A 20,440-nucleotide genomic window follows, 5' to 3' on the forward strand; every position below is an offset into this window, starting at 1 on the left:
ATCTCAATCTTAATTTTATGTAGTATTACCAGAGATGTCATTCTATTTCAGGGCTTCCCCACAGCGATAATGAAATTTTTGGGAGATGAAGAAGTAGCAGAAAGACTAACGTAAAAATGAGATGCAAATAGAATACCAGTGTTTAAATGCATATTAAAGATGCAGTTCTGCTTGAATGAGCTGGGACAGTGCTTCTGGAATAGCTACAGATATGGTGGTCAGTCACTGGACTCCAGGTCAACCCAGCCCTTAACAATTCAACAACCAGCCAACTCACCTCTGGTAAACTCATCCCCATGTCAACTCAACCCCTGTCAATGCAACCCCTTTCAACCCTACCCCATCAACACAACATAGACGGATCTAGGGGGTGGGTTCCTGGGAGTCCAGATCCCCCCCCCCCCTTTTTTTCATGAGAAATTCCAATACTTTTCTTTAATGCAGCATTGTACTTAGGTGTTTTTGTATTGCAAAAAGTAATTACTATTAACCTCAGAATATCTCAATATCAAATGCACATGCTTTCAAAATGGCCTCAAAGTGCCTGTGATAATGGTCAGATTTAAAAAAAATATTTATGTGGGTTTTACAGTGTCCCCTAAAGATTCCCTAGCTGGGTGGACTCACTGTGCTCACCATGTTCCCCTACCCACAACTTCTTAGACCCCCCCCCCCTTCCTTTTGATATTCCTCGATCCACCCTGCACAACCCCAATCAACCCAACCCCTTCAACCCAACTATTCAACCTGTCTGTTTATTTGGATCTAGAGAGGCAATAAAGGCAGTGAAACTGAAACTTGAAACAAATTATTATTAAGCCCTTTGGTATTGAGGGGAGGGGGGGGGGGCACTGTGGATTCAAGATTGATCCTAAGGGGGTGGGATGCTGCTCCACAAAAGGTTAAGAACCACTGAGCTAAAGCCACTTGCTCAAATATATGTATGATGTGATACAATACCTGAAATAGAATTAAACCTATTATTTTACTGTTTTCGCCATTTTGGAGTTGGAAGTTTTATGGTCACTGAGTATAACTATAGCTCTTTTTTCTGCTCCTCGGATGTTTTTTGTGACCATAGTGGATGGATTATTGGTTCCACAAGATGTGGTTAAATGTCAATTGTTGCTATCAATCTCGTTTTCTTAAGGGTGATAGGTGTTAAAGGTGATTTTCTAAGGGATGGTAATTAGTTCAATCACCAATAAAAAGGGATTTCTGGCTCTAGACCCAAAGCCGGCATCACTACTGTTTTACAGCTATTTTCCACAATTGCTATGATTACCAGATGGCATGGTGTCCAGGTTACCATAAGGCAAATTTGAAGCACGTTTAATGGTTAGATGCCCTTCCTATCACCAACCCATTCTTACACATTGGGAACTGGGCATTATAAGTTGGACTTCTGAGCCCCTTAATGGCGAGGCAGGGTTGCAACACAATCAGATAATCAAAGATTAACCGTCTACTCCTTGTGCATGCAATACCTAAATTGCCTAACTATGGGCTTGATTCGAAAATGGGATTTTAAGCTCAATCTATCATATCATCCCTATTTTACAACCACTTTCCACAATGCATGGTTAGCTGTGATTACCTGATGGCAGCTCTCCATGCTGCAATGTCTCTTGCAGCCTCTCTTGTCAGGTTCCTAGCTCTGAAATCAATCTTACAACCTCTACCCCTGTCATGCTTCGCCTACCCTATCTCCCTTTCCCTCTACATTCATATTCATATTCATATTCTCCTCCATTCTCTCCACCTGCCCAAACCATCTCAGTCTAGATCTGTGGTATATAAAGTTTCACCAGTACCCTCTTAGCTCTCTCAACATCACATTACACATTCATTTTACCACTCATTTTATTTCCACTCAAGCCTACACATGTCATCCTCGTTAACAGCCCACATTTCACTGCGATGCAACATCACACATCTAATGCCAGTTGCATACATACATCTTTCCTTTCACATGAAGAGAAGGTAGGTCCTCTTACCACCACTAACTTTATAAACTTCCAGCTACTTCTGACTACTGCAACTGAGCTAGCTCCAGCTGCTTCAGCACCACCCCTAGCTCTGGCCATGTTACCCAGGTAGCAGAACTCATTGACATAATCCAAGAATATATCCCCTATATAGGGTTCCAGCCTTGCTTGGGCCACTTGATTACCTGCCCGTTCAGTACACTTAAAGTCAACAACATTTTACAGTCTGCCATATACTCATTATACCTAATGCATACCCATCTTTCACACCCATAACACATTATTGAGTTGCTGCAAACACCTTTCTTACAGACAGCACAAGGCCATTTTCCTCTTTCCACCATAGGTTCTTCAGCCATGCCACTAATCAATACTTTTGTTTTTACTATATACAGTACAGTACATACTCTCTTAGCCTTTGATTCCATTCCATCCTTCCATTTTTTTAAATTTTCCTCTACCCAGTGCTATCACCTTTAACTTTCTCATTGCCCACTGCACTGCCTCGTGTCAAGTGCCTTCTCTAAGTCTGCAAATACACAGTAAAACTGACTCTCTTTCCATAGGTATTTGTCTTTAAGTTACCAGGCCATAAATACCCCCTTCTGTAGTCCCCCTGCCTGACATGAACCCAAAATACATTTCATTAACATCCGCTGTCTCTCATCCTGTAACAGCCAAGCTCACTACTCCATTGTTATGTTTTCTTGTTCTTTATTTTACCAAGCATTTTAGAACCGAACACCAAGGCCACACACAGATTGTTGGTCAGTAACAAGGATGATATATCTACCAGAAGGAAAAGCTTGCATATTCTTATAGCCTCAACGATGCATAAATTACCAACATTATTGGTTCTTCATAGTAGGCAACGCTTTAAAGTAGAGGGAAAATGTGGGGTAAAATGCTTAAAAGAACCCCCAAACAAACCGTTGAAAACCTCAACTAACTTTTCTTAACTTGTAATACGGTCAAGAATTGCTTTCGGGTTTATGGGTCCCCTCCACATCTGAACGCTGAAAACACCACCATCACATACTCAACACCAAAAACACGAGTAAGGTAGGGTTTTTATAGGTTAAGAAACGCTAGGTAAGGTTTTCAAAGGTTTGTTTGGTGCTCTTTTTAGTATTTTACCCCACAATTTCCCACTACTTCAAAGCCCTGCCCACTTTAAACAACCATGGCTCATTTGCGACGTAAATGAAAGTCTGGTTCCTTTTAAACACACAGAAAACCTCCTTTTTTTTTGTAGTTTCCGTGTTGGTCCGAAAACGAATCTTTACCAAAATAAGAATACTTCAATTTATTGCATTTTTGGCAGTTACTTTGATTTGTGAAGTAATGACAATTGTATGTCATTGACTTCAGTTCATTGGAGTAAATTTTGCGGTATTTAATGTTTACTTCTCAACGTGAACCTCACGTGATCACATTTGGCCAATGAGGGTACGTCACTGTCACGTGAACGATGTGCTCATGCGCAAGTATTTGGAATGAAAATGATCGGAAATTTTCAGTCTCGTTATGTTTTCGTCGTGTTAAGTGTGTTCTGCGTCTATAAGTGGGAAACTGTTCAACGTGTTTTGGACAATACGCATCTGTTGGCATTTTCAAGGCTCCTGGTGTTTGGCTTACTCAAGGTGTGGTGCAGGCTGCTATTATCGTGAAGTAAACACCTTTGCTTTTGATAAAAACAAAATCACCAAGACAAAGGTAAGTTCAAGTTAGTTCAGGTTTCCTTAGGTTTGATTAGGTTTTTTTTTTTACATGAATTTTATCCCACAATTCCCCCGACTTCAAAGCCCTGCCCACTCTGTACAATCCAAATACCGTAGTCGGTAGTGGGGTTGGATCATATCTCCATAACTATTCATTTCCACCAGAAATGAAGGTAATTTTTAAATCGCCAATTGCACAAGAAAAAAACTTATTTTGGTAGAAGTGGAGATGATTATCAGTTATCACGAGAAAGTTTTTTTTAGAGCTCGTTCATTTTTTCCAGATATGTTGTTTGGACGATATTACGTAATAAAAACGAAACGACAACTTTTTCCTATTTTAAGTATTTTTATTTTATTTATTTTTTTCGTTTTTCTCTACCCCATGATCTCCAATAGTGGGCAGGGCATGGAAGAGGGAAATTGAGGGGTAAACATGATGAAAATTTATCACACGACAGTAGTAAGCCGTCTCTCAGTGCTTTATAAGCTAGGAAATAATTTACGTAAAAATGGTGGCGTCACATCGCCCTGCCGCTCAAGATATAAGGGTCAAGGGAGGTCTACATTTTCTTTCTTACATGCCTCATTGGCCAGTCTGTCAGCACAGTCATGATTCCTAATTCCAACATGGGACGGAATCCACACAAATTCAATACGGAAGTTGTTCTCCTTAACAGTTATAACACTTCTTTTAATATCACAGACAACTTTAGACATAAAGCCTGACGGTCTGTTCATTGATTTCAAAGCACTTTGAGAGTTACAGAATATCACCCCACCTCCATTTGATTTAAGGTAGTCTGTGGCTAAGTAGATTCCCATTAGTTCAGTTTGTGTTGTGCTGGCCCAGTTGTTCAGTCTTTACATGTTCTTCAAAAGTTTGACACAAAACATGGTATTAGGTAGAACTATCCTCTCAGATAGAGAGGGCAGCCCGGACTCTTTCCTCATGTTTACTGGTAGATTTTGGGCATCCGAGAATGATGCGCATGGCTTCATTTTGTACTACCTCCAGGCTGTTTGGTTATTTAAAGCGAATAGTTACTTGATGGAAAGCATGATAGTCAACTTCTGATTAAATGAAGTGAAGATAAAAATTACGAGCATAGATGTTGTTACTTGTTGTTACTCTTACCAACAAGGGTTCTGATAGGTTTAATGCGATGCAATAGTTTGGTACGACGGTTGCCGACGAAGTTCGCATAATTCACATTAATTCTAAGATATTTATAAGAGCTACATAGTTCCAAGGGCATGCTGTTAATGATAAAGTTAAGAGGCAGAGGGTGAGGACCCTCTTTCAACAGATATTATGAGACCACATTCCACAGCCCTCCGACCAAATACATCCAGTTAGGCTTGGAGCCTGGGATTGGTCTGTGCCATAATGCAGATATCTCAGCATAACATATTACAGCTTTATTCGGCTGAGCTGGAATGTCAGCAATAAGTTTGTGCATTACGCTTTCGGAGGACGCATTTAATATATACTTATTTTTACTGGACCTCGGGAAGTTGTGCCATATATTCCTGCCGATAAAACCCCAGTTTAAATATAGTGCAACCCAAGCCATAAATAAATAAAATAAATTAGCAAAAAACGTAAGGTCTGTACGGTAACAAAAGGGAATTTAGTGTTGGTTTTATATACCATCTCCGGCTATGCTTATTCTAATAAAAAAATTACAGTGGGGAAAGAGTTGTTTAGCTACTTGAATTGAGTATTAATATAGCGATTCATCATATATTAACCATTTGACTGTTAAGATATTTAATCACGTAATTCATTGAGCCAGAGCACGAGAGATGGGGAGGAGGGTAACTCCACCCCTTGCCCTAGCTCTCCCTCTCGAAGCCTCATCAGAACTCTTTGATATAGTAACATCGAGTATGCATTCTTACATGTCCCTCTTTCAAGGCAAGACAAAATCAAATTTATGAAATACACCATAATAATTGTGTGAATTCTCATTCCTAATATAATAGGTATAATGCTGAAACAGAATATGAGGGGATGTATATGTCTCCCGCCACCTTTAAATACCCTGCTGCTCTATGTCAGGAGGCAGACTTGTGACACACCAGACCATTCGTCTAATAACATTTCAGCGTATTCTGCGGGGCTTTGATGAAGTTGAACTGGGGTGGGTGACTTGGTAATGGCTCTAATTTTGTTCCACACTTATGCTAGAGTCGTTGTTCTGTTAATACCCTGCAAGAACTCTTCCCAATAGGTGTTTCTCATCTGATTTTTGAGTTCGCGAAATGCTCTGTTAGCTTTGAGGAATGGCAGGAGGTTATCACTACTTTTATTTTGACTATAAGTGTTGGCAGAGGATAGGGTCATGTATCCACAGAGGTGGTTTAGTGCCGCTCTCCTTCCTCCTTGACTTAACCCAGGTGGTGTAATATATGGTAATGACCCAGGTGTATATCCAGCATACCATCTGTGGATGTAAGCCTTGAAGTGCAATTTAAGATTATCTGGGATGCTAATTTTGAGCTGAGGATGGGATTCACACTTGATATATGCAACAGTGTATTCAGTAAGTATTGTATAATGATCACTGACTAGGTGGTTTGGGATTTTTATGAAACGTTAGTCACTTGTTTTCCTACTTATTGGCAACATACAGAGCAATTTTGGAGGCTACTTTTTGAAAGACAAAGAAGTTAGAGCTGTGCGAGTGAACTGTATGGACCACAATACGTGCATTTTTTTTTCACGGTGTGACTGTTGGTGTGTCTATATCTAGACATTTGACAGGCTATTGCATGACCAATTACATTTTTTTACGACCTTTCAATATGGTTATTTTTATAATCCACAGAAATTTAGGGTACCTTTTTTGCACACAAACACCCCATTAGCTGTCGGACTAAAGTAGGTTCACGACACACCTCTGGATCCTTTGGAAATCTGAAGAAAGACAGGTTTCTGCTCCTTTTGGTGTTGGAACAATTTATAGCTGCACAGTAGTTGAATCCCATTGTAGATGGTAAAATAATATTATGCCGAGGCATAATTTAGTCTTGTAATTTTGTAAACTAGGTGTTTTGGGGAAACTTTCGTCGTGGCCCTCGACATCTCCAAAGCATTTGGCACAAGTCTTTGCTTTCTAAACTTCCCTCTTATGGTTTCTATCCCCAACTTTGTTCTATAATTTTTGGCTTCCTTGAGAACCGATCCATGGCAGTTGTTGTCGAGGATCGATCTCTCGCTACTTCTCTACCAATAGTGGTTTTCCCGCAGGGTTCTGTTCTTTCACCTACTCTCTTCCTTCTTTTTATCAATGATTCTTAACACTACGACTAATTCTATCCATTCTTACGCTGATGATTCTACTCTTCACTCTTCTTCACATTTTCCCCTTCCCACTAATTCTCAAACTAGATCTGTTTCTAGAGCTGACAGTAGTTCATTGCATATTAATTTTAACAATAGACAAATCCAAAGGAATAGAAATAAGAAGACGCATTTTCTTTTTCTGGGCTTAACTGATATTTGCGTTCTTAGCCCCTGTCACAGCAGATGAATTATTGACCATCATCCACGGTCCCGCGTGGAAGACGTCTTTAGTTTCCAATCTGTAGTTACTTTCTCTTGCATTTTATACAACTTTATATTTTGCATTTCACGCCCCTATAATATGATGTAATAAAACTCAAATGTTTATAATGTGATGCGTTTATTACACAAGTCAACTGACAGCACAAGATGGAGGCTCAAATACGTATGGTATATAGTATATTAGAAGTACCTGGTACATTTACTTACAATTAAACTAGCGGGTTTCTAAGCTAGGGTCGTCATGTTATTGTTTGCCCAAGATGAATTACAGATTTGTACTTTTATTACAATAATAGCAATAACAGATAAGACACATTATCACATACATCGCAACAAGGCAACACTCGCATGCGAAACTGGAAATCACATTACGTTATGTTTTTATGATCAGTCGATTAATGTAATGACAATTTAAATATATTAGGTTAATTAATTTCCAGTGACAGGTAATATACTCAAGAATGGATATCCCTGCAGTGGTAGACTGGCCTTGTTTGAGCATCCCACGTTCACTGACTCGGTAGGGTAGTCCACTGACCTATACCGGACACTGCCCAAAACTCATTTTCGATCCTTGGTCTTTTAAATGTGAACGCAGCACTAAATGGTCCATGGGAGATAGAGAACAAAAGAATCAAATACGATGAAGGTCTAGGGAAGAACAATGGATGCCAGAGAAAGCTCACTTTTGGAATGTGTAATAGGCGTCAGTGGTGCTACGGCATCACTTTGGTCACATAAATAATAACTCAATGGGATGACATGCAGGTATATATAGACTCATATTTTCCTCGCTAGTAGTCCTTTACTTCTCTTTGGTAGTGCTTCCTTAAGTCTCCTTAGTAAAGGCCCCTACAATTGTATACGCATTCTTAAACATTTCTATATCTTTAGATATCGTAGTCATATATGAATTATTACCGAAATATATGCAACTGGGTGATAAAGTTAACGTATTTTTTTTATAATAACTTCAATCTCCCTAACAGTTGGAGATTAGAATATGGAATAACTAGAAACGTAACTTGTTCCTTAACCACAGATTATAGAAAGGAAATTGACAGTGAGCGGGGATCAGTCTTACCATGCATCCATTCGAATAATATTTGTGTCACAATTGATGAACCGGATAAAGAGAAAAAAAATGGCGACAATGAACTTGCGTGTATGTGTGCGCGTATTTAAATACACGTATGTATGGACTGGCAAAGTTTTTAGTAATACAATGTTGCTTACAACATACTGGCAATGTATTGATCACATGCGTCGTACAATGTTGCCCTTGTTAGGGACTGTACTACATGACGGTGGTGGTGTTCATTGATGTACTGTAACATCCAGTTTCTGCATCTACGACTCGGCACAACATAAGACAAGTAGTAAAATGTGATTTACTTTGTAAGATGTGTCAAACTGTTATACAATAATGAAGCGATGATTATTTATAAGTACATGAAGGAGTTATTATTGGAGATAATAAAAATTCACAACTGGATCAAACATTACATGATGGTAGAGGACAGGTGATAACAAAGGTGCAGGGAACATTACGGATGATATATTATACTAATTCATGGCCACAGTAACCCGAGGCCACACACGTATCAAAGACTCACCTGTGATGTCATGCTTGCGTCATTAAGCATCTTGTTAGTGCTGATAATAAATATAACGATGTAGCTACTGAATAATATAAACATTAGCTACAAAGTAGGGCTGTTTTCACGTGATGAAAACCGATAAATAAATTAAGTTAGAGAAGCTTCATGATGACCAGGTTTTAATTAGGGGGAGGACAGAAGCAGCCTTGATCATAAATTTTTGAGTTGACGAAATCCATGTATTTTTCAAGGCGGGTGTAGACACCCGGGTACTTAGCACGAGCACACCCCTGGCCCCACGACACCACACCTGCAAGGTTGTAACAAAATTGGTTTAGTGGTCACAATCAGTACAGCACGAACACCTACTGCGCTGAGAAGCTTTGTGGTGTCTTCATGTTTATTTCTTAGTGTCAATTTAACTTGATATATTTATTTACCTATTTCTGAAAATGGGTCCATGTATGTTCTGGTCTGTCAGGTGACATTAAATGAATTAAATCTACCTCTTCAGATTTTTTTTAATAAAGTTGTACATGTGAATGTAGTAGATCAGCAGAGTGAACATTACTGAGAATTAGATGTGGGGTAGAGTGGAATGGATGATATATGAATGTGTTTAAACTTCAGGCAAATGGTTGGTGGGATTCGGTGGACATAATGATGTACACAGGAAGCATCACAAGGTGACACAGCTGGAATACGGCAGAGAATCTCCAGATGAAGTGAGAGGAGAAAACCAGCTAAACTAATACGGTCCTTAGTGATTAGCCGGTCTGAACGCTAGGTATGATGACAGGGTTATGTGCCGTGGATAAATGAGCCTAGATCGCTATACTATATAATCATTATATAGACAACTTGAAGTTCTTATATAAAAGTACTGGGACCTTTTCCAGAAGGCCAAATGATTTTGTGGTATTAGAGATAAATGTGATTTTACATGCTAATAATATTTATCCGACCGAAAAGACTTACTTGTTATTTCTGTCAATATTTGGTCATATCAATAAACAAAATGAATCCTAAAAACTGATGTCACTTCAGGAAGTGAGGTAAGTCGTCAGAAGGCGCTAGGATCAGATGGATTAATGTGTGTGCACTAATGTAAACTTGGGTTGTGTGGAGGAGGGCAAAATTCTGGCACTTCCTCCAATTTCTGTCGAATCCCGGCACACCATATTAACCACACAAGTCTACCGTAGTACAGTACTTTGAGCATGAGAAGTTTTAGTAATATTGAGTATATTGTGATTAGCTTACAGTTAAATAATTTTCAATATATTCACCCAAATAATTTTAGTCGTTTTAAATTCAGAACAGAATTAGTGAAATCAGAATCAGACTTATATACCTTCTAAGAAATGTGTCATCAACTGAATGGTCAAGAAGAAAGTTGCCTAATGTTAATTGAAAGGAAGAAGTTAAAAAAAATGGTCATAACGTCGAGGAGGAGACAGAGCAAGTTCAAGTGTAGTCATGCTTCTCATGTGTGGCAAAGTGACTGTTTAATAATACCATGTGCTTAGTTTATTTTGGGTACGTCAACTCGTCATATTCTGCAGCGGAGCAATGTGACGTGCCACAAGGTGCTGGGGTAACTTTTACTTACCGATGATTTCAATATTCTTGCCGGTATCAAGGAGAAGAGGACCGCCGCTATCACCCTGTAATATTATGTTGCCAGTTACAAGAATATATATGTGTGTGTGTCGTAATCATAATACCGTACTGTATTTATACACGTGTACTGTTATACTAGTAGACTAGCAATGAATGATGACTTTCACTTATAAATGATGCACCAGAAGTAATAATCGATATTTGTGAAATATATTTAGGGCTGTATACTGTAGGTAGCACAGAATCCCAAGCCTTGACTGGTGTATATTAGCCCTTTACTGAATGACGTCATTACCTGACAGGCGTCGATTTTGCCCTCGTCGTAGCCAGCGCACATCATGTTGTCGGTGATCTCACTTGGTCTGTATTTCTTCTTTTTACACTCTTCGTTGCTGATGATTGGCACCTTCACCTCATGCACCACTTCGCTGGGGTAACCGTTCTCTGACAATCTCCCCCATCCTGGGACGATGCCTGTCAGACCCGTGTAGTTCCCATCACCTGTGGTGCGAGTCGTAGGTGGTAACTAAATATACCTCGGACGTAATAGTACAAGGGGATAAAGATAGATGAATATTCTTTCTTTAATTATCACGTTGTGTGCGAGTTCCCCAACTAGGGGTTAATGTCTTTCGGTAAGAAATGTACAATATTAGTGAGTAAAAAGACTTACTTATTCAAATTGGAACAACTCACCTGAGACGGGTAGACACACGGGCCTGACGTGTTTGGTGATTTCGACCTCTTCATTCAGCATGATGATGCCGATATCGTTGTTGTAGGAGCGACGGTCAAAGAGTTGGTGAGCCCACCAAGTGCCTACCTTACGGACCTGTCTCGATGGTTCATGCACATCGGTCTTGTTGTAGCTGCCCAGCACGATCTTTACATTGTTGAGATTCACCCTGGGGAACACCGAGAAAGTCGATTGCTTTCATTTTAAACCGATAAACTACATTAGGTGAAGTTGAATCCAGTATCACACAGTAAAACAATAGTGAGTCATAATGAGTAAAAACAGTTTAGACGAAGATTAAGGGAGACTGACCGCTTGACGCAGTGAGCGGCGGTGATGAGGTAGCGATTGTTGATGAGAGTGGCGCCGCAGTAAAGCTTGCCACGGTAGAAGAGGGACACTAGCCACGGGTACTTGCCCGCGGAGGTCGGCGTACCACCCACCACACGTCCGCTTCGGTTGACAGTCCCACAAGCTGTTCAGGTATGAGCACCACTCGTTAGTTTCTTCAACAGAAAGTAGGTCGTGCATGTTACGGCACAATTAATTGTTAAAACCAAAGTCGAATTATACCAGTCAACCCACTTCGAGTCGAAAATTCGTCCGCTCATGACATCTGGCTTGGGTGGGAGCTCAGTAAATGCCTCAGTTACCAGCTGGCCGTCGTGGTGCGAAAGTCTATGACAATGCCTGGTAAATGCGCCGTACTTGGATGGATATCAAATTGCAGACTACATGATAAAAGCTTGAGAGTTCATCGATTTCCAAACGATGAAAAAAAAGGTGGATTTTATTGTGCATACAGCAAATATATAGGGTGCAACAGGAGGAAGGGCAATACTTGAGAGTACCTATTTGTTGCTTGAAACTGCTGTATAGCCTAGCCATCTCTAATATATCTAGTGGCCATATTGATAAATTGAAAACCTATACACATACTGTATATATCTGTGTTCACTGATTTACTGTAATAGCTTGGGAAGAGAGAGTGATGATAATAATAATTAAAAATTTATATTATTATTTTCTTTAAATATTTAATTTAATTCTTGTATTCCTTCTGCCCAGTAAATAGCTAGCCCATGTACTTAATTGCTTATACACTGGTTACTGGCGGCAAAATCATAAGAGTATAAATAATAATAAAGAGAGAAAGAAGAGGATTGTTAATATTAATAATACTAAATTTTTAATAATAAGAATAGGAATATCATAAAAATAATGATTACATGAGAAGTTCAAGTGGCTAACTGAAAGATAGTGTGCCAGGGAATGAGAGAATCAGGAAATATGGCAAGAATATCTACCTCGGCCAAGACATCGAGCTGCGCCCACGTGGGTAGACTTGGTTCACTTAGACTTTGGTTAAAACTGTACGACCATAAAAATTAGAGTTCATTATATATTGATCATAAAAAATTATCCCAGTTTAATTATTGATTCATATATTTGATTCATATATTTTACATTCTTCTAATCCCCATTACAGTAAAGTAAATGCAATGACAGGACCCTGGTTTTTAAAAGTTCCTGTCACCGGAATTAGGAGACCGCGTCGAAAGTGGCTAATATATCCGGCAAACTCTTACATATACTGTATATATACCAAACATATCGCTTGTCTTTCACTTCCCTGGGTTTTAAGTATGACATTCTACTCACGTTAATGTATTATTTTATTTTATTTTTTTACTTCTGCACCAAAAATGTAATCTGTGTCTATTCAATGCCTTTTGTGCCAACTGACATTTTCCTGCGTCTCATACGGGTAATATCATTAACCATTTATGTACGGGGTCCCCTCTGTGCTGAATAAAATAGTCTGGCGTTAACCAAATAAAATATTGAAAGTGGCATCCTCGTAGTGAAGGGGACCTTTCGCCATTGTAAATCGGCATATACCTGTAAATACCACTCTTGGGGCTAAATTTGTTTTGAAGGTCGAAAGCGTTAAAGCAAAGTCGATAAATCATCAAGAATTATTAAGATGTGGAAAGAAAAGAAAAATTATCGAAACGAAGGCATGCATTCGTGCTATGATACCTTCATTATTTTTGCGTAAACAAACACACCACTTGTGTTTCTAAAATGTGAGGACACTTAAACGTATACTGCGATTCGTTCTTAGAACCCAGACTATTTTTATGATAGACGTTTTATGCTGGTCAATCTACCGTCCTCATATCTGAGGGTTGGCGACCACAATCCTCCTTTCTAAATGTTCTCTGGCTGCTGGAGGTTAAAGAACAGCAGTCACGTTATTGCTCTTCAGTTGTTTTCAGTCCATTTTTTTTCATTTTTGCACATAGAATACATAGTTTTACAAAAAGGAAAAATTATCCTATGTAACAAAAAGGAGTTCAGTACACTGTACTGTATTTGCCATTTAGCTGGTGGCCTATGCACATGAAAACTAGCTTTGACGTCTTGTACTATTTTAGCTCAGGGAAGCAGTTCTTGGAAGCGCCAGCTTTCTCTGAAAATCCACTGAAAATTTTATTTCAGTTGTGGTGAGTGATGAATTGTAGTAAGGGAGGGGAGTAGTCCACAGCCTAGTGTAGTGGTAGCTACAGTGTTGAGGTGTAGCCCACAGCCTAGTGTAGTGGTAGCTACAGTGTTGAGGTGTAGCCCACAGCCTAGTGTAGTGGTAACTACAGTGTTGAGGTAGCTATAGTGTTGAGGTGTAGCCCACAGCCTAGTGTAGTGGTAGCTATAGTGTTGAGGTGTAGCCCACAGCCTAGTGTAGTGGTAACTACAGTGTTGTGGTAGCTATAGTGTTGAGGTGTAGCCCACAGCCTAGTGTAGTGGTAGTTACAGTGTTGAGGTGTAGCCCACAGCCTAGTGTAGTGGTAACTACAGTGTTGAGGTGTAGCCCACAGTGGTATCAGCATTATCGAAGACGACTCGGCCGTCATTCTACTCACTGTAGCTTTTACACACGCCGTCACACCTCCCTCTACTTCTGGTTTTTAGGCGCCTGTCCTCGGCCTGGAATAGAATGAGAACATGTTAAAATTTACGTCCTGGATAAATATTTCATGAATAAAGCAAACCATTAACTGCTTTATGAGAGATAAGCTTTACTTTCGTTGTGGTACAACCACCTTACCCTCACTATATATATATATATATATATATATATATATATATATATATATATATATATATATATATATATATATATATGTATATATATGTATATATATATATATATATATATATATATATATATATATATATATATATATATATATATATATATATATATATATATATATATATATATATATTTCATTAGCCCAATAAACCTTTATAGCCACTTCCTCTCCCGGTGTGAAAGGTAGTCACCCTTCACTCTAACGCCACTCACTATTTCACCAATCACCACATAGTTAGCATTTTCGTCTTAATGCGCTTTAAAAATTATCATGGTTACATGTTACTGCATTTTGTACACACAGATCATACACTAGTATCCTTATAAAACAGTCTTGTAGACAACACCTCACAAGCTTAAAATTCAGATAAGTTGTAAGTAGTATTTAACTATTAACAGCGGCCGAACCAACACTGTCAAGACAAGGAAGCGAAAGCTCCAGCCAAACGTGATGGTCCAGGAGTTTCCCTCTCGCCTGCATCACTTGCCATGTTTATGATGACTCAACCGTAAAAAGTTTTGTTTTGCCGGAGTGACAGAATTTAAAGGTCGCAATGATGATTCTGTTACACAAAAGGGTCGGCAAGTGACATGCCGGAGGGGAAAGAGGGAAGGAGGTACCGATAAAATGGTGGCACCTCTAGTGTACTGGAGGACGGGTGTGGCGTAGTGGGTGAGGGGGCGTCAGCTACTGGAGGACGGGTGAGGTGGCAGGGAGAATGACTGGGTGGTGACTGGACTAGTGCCAGTTAGATGTAGAGAGCGGTGTTCCCTCGCTCATACCCAGAGAACACTCAAGTAGAAAGCTTAGTTTTTTCCCAAAGCTTCAGAGAACGCTTGATGCCAAGAGGGCCTTGGCAGCGACTATCACGTACATTATGAAGAAGACATGATCATTACAGGCGGTGTAGTGCCCTTTAGCCGCGTGTCTCTTTAGATGTTAGTGGACCACATGCTAATTCATAATTATTTTCACCAGTAATGATACGTATTCATAATTTTAAAGGTGTCACTTATTACCTGTGTTATGGAATAAAATAAGTCTTAATAAGGCCCTCCCCAAAAAAGTGTGACCGCGTCAGCTATAAGAGAAATGAGGTAGGTAGGTCATTTTTTTTTACTACCGTTAATTGTTTGACCCAATAAGTGTTGTATATTATGTGGATGTGTAGATGGCTGCAGGTACAGAATATTTAAATTGAGAGCATGTTTATTGGGATATTGTTGTTTAGTTAAGTTTATTGTTTTATTCACCGGAAACCGGTAGGGCCCGAGGCAAAACATATTGTCAGGGGGAAGCAGGAAACACTGTCAAACACATGTTTTAACCTGATGAACCAAACGTGTTATTTCGTGACAAAAAAACAACAACAATTGAGTAAAAATAATGTTAAGCAGCGTTTACAAAGACGAAACATTATATTCTGTTACGACTTCTATTTATTGGTGGGGTTTCCTTGATCTGATAACACTGACAAGTTGAATGCTAACAATATATGTTCAGTTAGCTAAGTAGAGGGAGGCAAGAAATGGAGCAGTCTATAAGAGATGACAGAAAAAATAAAGGTGAACAAAAATGAAAGCGGAGATGGAGGGAGAAGCGACCGCAAAGTGAGGGGTGGAGGCGACCTCACTGGTTGCCCTCTGCCCTCAGGGATAAATCTAATAAAAACACACACGCCCGTACGCGCGCGCGTCGCAATCCACTGTCTAGCAAGAAGCTCCATTAAACGCGGTTGACAAATTGGGGAAATTAATCCACTTCTTTTCATATCGTGCTGTTTGGGCCTGTATTTCGAGACTGTTACAGAGTCACTTTAATTCCCTTAAAAATATTTTGTGCGAGACAACTTTTATATCTTGGGGGAATTGCACGGCCCTCGTCACTCTTCCTCGCTCACTTCACTAGCCAATTCAAGCTGTTGTCAGAAAACAACGTAAAATAAATTGTCCACATTTTACAGTAATGGCATTACTCAACGTATCAGCACATTAGCTTTCACTTTTTTGGTAAAGTGGCGTGGCGTTGTTACCCTTCGCTGCCACAGTCAGGCTCCTTCCCCCACCATAACCACACATTACAATTTTCAAAATTCTTGATTTCACCAAAAAGTAGATTTTTATTGTGAATAGCTTACTGCGGTAATCTTTTCTCCTCTCGTCTTAATTTTAAGTTGAAAGTCTCAGTAATAATCTTACAAATTATTCACAGTATTCAGTTTACGGTTAATCTTTAATTATTTAATCACGGTGTCCTTTGTTGTCACCCTAATGTACTCCTAAGTCCTCTGAGGACCCAGTGTCTTATACCAGGAGACCCACACCTACCAAAGAACCACTATTGCCAGGTGTCATCCCTCGAGTCTTGAAAGAGTGTAGAGAACAGATTAGCGGACCCCTTGTAAATTTATTTACAAAATCACTAGACACCGGAGTTGTGCCAAACTTGTGGAAACAGGCAAATGTAGTACCCATTTTCACAAGGGAGACAGAGCATCAGCGTCAAATTACCGGCCGATCAGTTTGACGTCAGTAGTGGGGAAATTTCTTGAATCAATTATAGCAGATAGCATCCGATCGCATCTAGAGAAAAGCAAATTAATCTACGACTCTCAACATGGGTTTACAAAGGGAAAATCTAGTCTAACAAATCTGCTGACGTTTTTTAGGAAAGTCTTCGAGGTAGTAGATAATGACGAAAATTACGATGTTATTTACTTAGACTTTAGCAAAGCATTTGACAGAGTACCGCATCAGAGGCTTCTGAGAAAAATTAAGGCTCATGGTATCGAGGGGAAAGTTTTAAATTGGATAAAATCATGGCTCACCGATAGAACGCAGAGGGTCAGCGTAGATGATGTTAAATCTGAGTGGGGCCGTGTAACCAGTGGGGGTTCCCCAGGGGTCAGCACTAGGCTCACTCTTGTTCATAATCTACATAAACGATCTAGATACTGGGATCAGCAGTGACATAAGCAAGTTTGCGGATGACACCAAAATAGGGCGGCAGATTAATTCAGGGAAGGATGCAAATGCATAAGAGGAGGATCTAAATGGCAAATGAAATTCAACACCAGCAAGTGTAGCGTACTTAATATTGGAAGAACAAATACTGACAATGTATACAGCCTTAACAACATCAACCTAGAGAAGTCGACTTGTGAAAGAGACCTAGGAGTACTTGTAAGCCCGGACCTACGGCCTAGAAAACAGTGCGTTAATGTTCGAAATAAGGCAAACAGAGTATTGGGTTTTATATCTAGAAGTGTAAGTAATAAGAGTGCAGAGGTCTTATTGCAACTATATCTTGCGCTAGTCAGGCCGCACCTCGATTATGCGGTTCAGTTCTGGTGCCCTTATTATAGAATGGATATCAATTCACTAGAGTCGGTGCAGCGAAGAATGACGAAAATGATTCCGGGACTTAGAAACCTTACATATCAGGATAGGTTAAAGAAACTTAACTTGCATTCCCTAGAAAGACGAAGAGTGCGGGGAGATATGATAGAAATATTTAAGTGGGTGAAAGGAATCATTAAAGGGGATATAGATAAAGTTCTTATAATATCCGAGCAGGATAGGACTCGGAGCAACGGATTTAAATTGGATAAGTTTAGGTTTAGGAGGGAGATAGGAAGAAACTGGTTCACAAATAGGGTGGTGGACGAGTGGAACAAGCTTAGCAACTTTGTAGTAAGTGCTGGAACTCTGGAAAGTTTCAAAAGGAGGCTAGATAGATTCATGGATGATAGAGAGTGGTAGTAACTCTCGACAGGAGCTGCCATGCACAGGCCAACCGGCCTATTGCAGACTCCTTATTTTCTTATGTTCTTATGTGATGTGCGGCGGATAGCGAGTTTTTTTTCGGCATTCTGTAGAAAAAAAACTACCGCAACCTAAGATAATGCAGGTTAGGTTACGTTACGTTAAGTTAGATGGAGCTGTGATTTGATTTTTCCGCGTGATAGAAATCTGGTCAAGAATAACGAGAAAGGCCAGGCTACTTTTGGCATTTTTCTTCACGCTGGTTACCTGTCTCAACACCTTTACTATGGGACGTCACTTTTATTACTTTATTTGGCTAACTTCAGACGATTTTATTCAGCACAAAGAGGCCCCCGTACACAAGGGGCTAATAAACTATTTCCATTAAAGATATCGGGACTGGGTGTTAAGGTGGCAGTGTGGACCAAGTCGGTGAGTGAGTGTGGTGCAGCACGGTCGTGCTGTTGCTGCACCAGAGAAAGTTAATGACTGCCCATGACGCCTAGCCTCTCGTACCTGGCTTGCCCTATCTCACGCTGGCTTACACCTCAATTACAACTCCTGATGTAACACTCAATAATCTTCGTATATCGCAAGTATCTCTCGAGTCGACCCTGTGTGAACTGTGGGGTATAATGTTAGGTGCGCGACACGCCCTCCAGGTAAACCTTATGTGAATTTGTTTTTTCACATCACCAATAAGTAAAAAGGAAAAGGCTGACATTTATGTATTTTTCTTCTCTTAACTAACACAGAGGTCATATTTGAAGTTTTTTGGTTTGAGCAAAATTCATAAACGTCATAATAACTGAGCTCGTAAACATGTTTATCTGTGTTGATCCTACGAAGAGTAACCGTGTATAAGCTAGACGTCGCCACGCCCGTAGTTGGCACCACAAGCTTGTCATTTGTCTCAGTTTCCTGATGATGTTTTTTTACCGAGTTTTTCACTTATACGCCTGTAAGTGAGTTTCTCGATCTGCATTGTTGTATTATTGAGACTTTAACAGAAGAGAAAGTAGAGAGAAATTTAGCAAGCGCGGACCAGAACAGGATGTCATTGTTAACAAAATGTTATTTAATTATCACAAACAGTTACCATTTAGAGACCCGTGTACAGTACAAACTGCAGTGTTGAACCGTCTTGTGCTATAGCATCAGTGAAAGGTAACTCGAGGCTCCGGGTGAACCAAGTGTGCGGCATCAGTTTTACGTTCTCTGTCTCACGCGACGGCAGGAACTCCTTGTGATGGTCACTTTGGGTAATAAGTAACACCTAAACACAATACTTGATTGTAAGAGAGAATCAAGAGCTGGCCGGTGCATGACGTCCCTCTGGACTCATGGAGGAGTGAGTACAAGTGCACCAGTTGGCGCCATGGTGATTCTGGAGCGTAATTCCACCACACTTTTTCTGGATGATCTATACTTCACATGGGTCAGAAATGAAAGGAAAGAATAATTTTATCAATCACACAATAGCTGTACTTTTAGTAAGTGTGGTGCTTCCCCTCTCTGTTCCCTGGCTGTGAACGTCTTAGGTTGTAATGCTGCGGCAATGTGTGACTCTTACTTACTGGAACACCAATTTGTTGCTCTACGTCAATAATATCCATGAACATAGTAAATGTATTAACGTTGAGTTTATTGTTGGGTGTTCATGACTTAATATTTACCTGAGAGTGGCTGCAAAAGTGAACCAGGAGGATCAACCCGCAGAGTAATGTGAGGCGTGGAAGGTACATGGTGCAGGTGGCGATAACGTTGGATGCGTTGGGCACTAGTCTGCTGCTAAGGGAGGACCTGTTGTAGGTGTATAAAGAGGGTGGGTGCACGTTGCCTGGCACTCTCTCACTCACTAATAACTTTCACTCTCTGGCCGGCCATATAAACCCGCGCTGAGGATGGAACGGTGGGGGCTCAGGATGTCGCCCGACTGCCAGTCTTCACAGCTCTCCCAGCCTCCACGCTCGGGTTCCCACACACTTTTCATGCCCTATACCACGCTTCTTCTCCCGCTCGTACACCTTACGGACAAACAATTATAATAACTGTAATATTAGTATTTGTATATATAAATAAATATAAGAGAAAACAGTCGTTGAAAGTGAGATGGTCGGCGGAAGTTGAAGGTGAGGCAGGCGTGGAGGACACAACTGTTGCATCATTAGCGACCCTCATCTCCCCCTCCATCCTTCATCTAGTGTTATTCTCTCGTCATGTCCCTCAAAACATTCACTGTCCGCTGTCCCCTCCTACCATTTTGTTTATTATT

The 20,440-nt window shown here is 40.1% G+C and overlaps 1 protein-coding gene across 1 annotated transcript; it reads right to left on the minus strand.

The window, feature by feature from the left end:
- Nucleotides 1-7,382: 7,382 nt before the first annotated feature.
- Nucleotides 7,383-20,013, minus strand: LOC121853789 (trypsin-1-like). The gene is made up of 7 exons (XM_042348153.1): nt 19,842-20,013; nt 14,168-14,231; nt 11,556-11,718; nt 11,204-11,412; nt 10,803-11,008; nt 10,497-10,551; nt 7,383-9,194 (listed from the first exon to the last, which is right to left on the minus strand). Exons 1-7 carry the CDS (start codon nt 19,908-19,910, stop codon nt 9,064-9,066), a joined length of 897 nt encoding a protein of 298 aa, XP_042204087.1. The 5' UTR covers nt 19,911-20,013; the 3' UTR covers nt 7,383-9,063.
- Between the last annotated feature and the right edge of the window lie 427 nt (nt 20,014-20,440).

The sequence above is a fragment of the Homarus americanus genome, unplaced genomic scaffold, assembly GCF_018991925.1.
Source record: "Homarus americanus isolate GMGI-L3 unplaced genomic scaffold, GMGI_Hamer_2.0 scaffold18703, whole genome shotgun sequence".
Classification (NCBI taxonomy): domain Eukaryota; kingdom Metazoa; phylum Arthropoda; class Malacostraca; order Decapoda; family Nephropidae; genus Homarus; species Homarus americanus.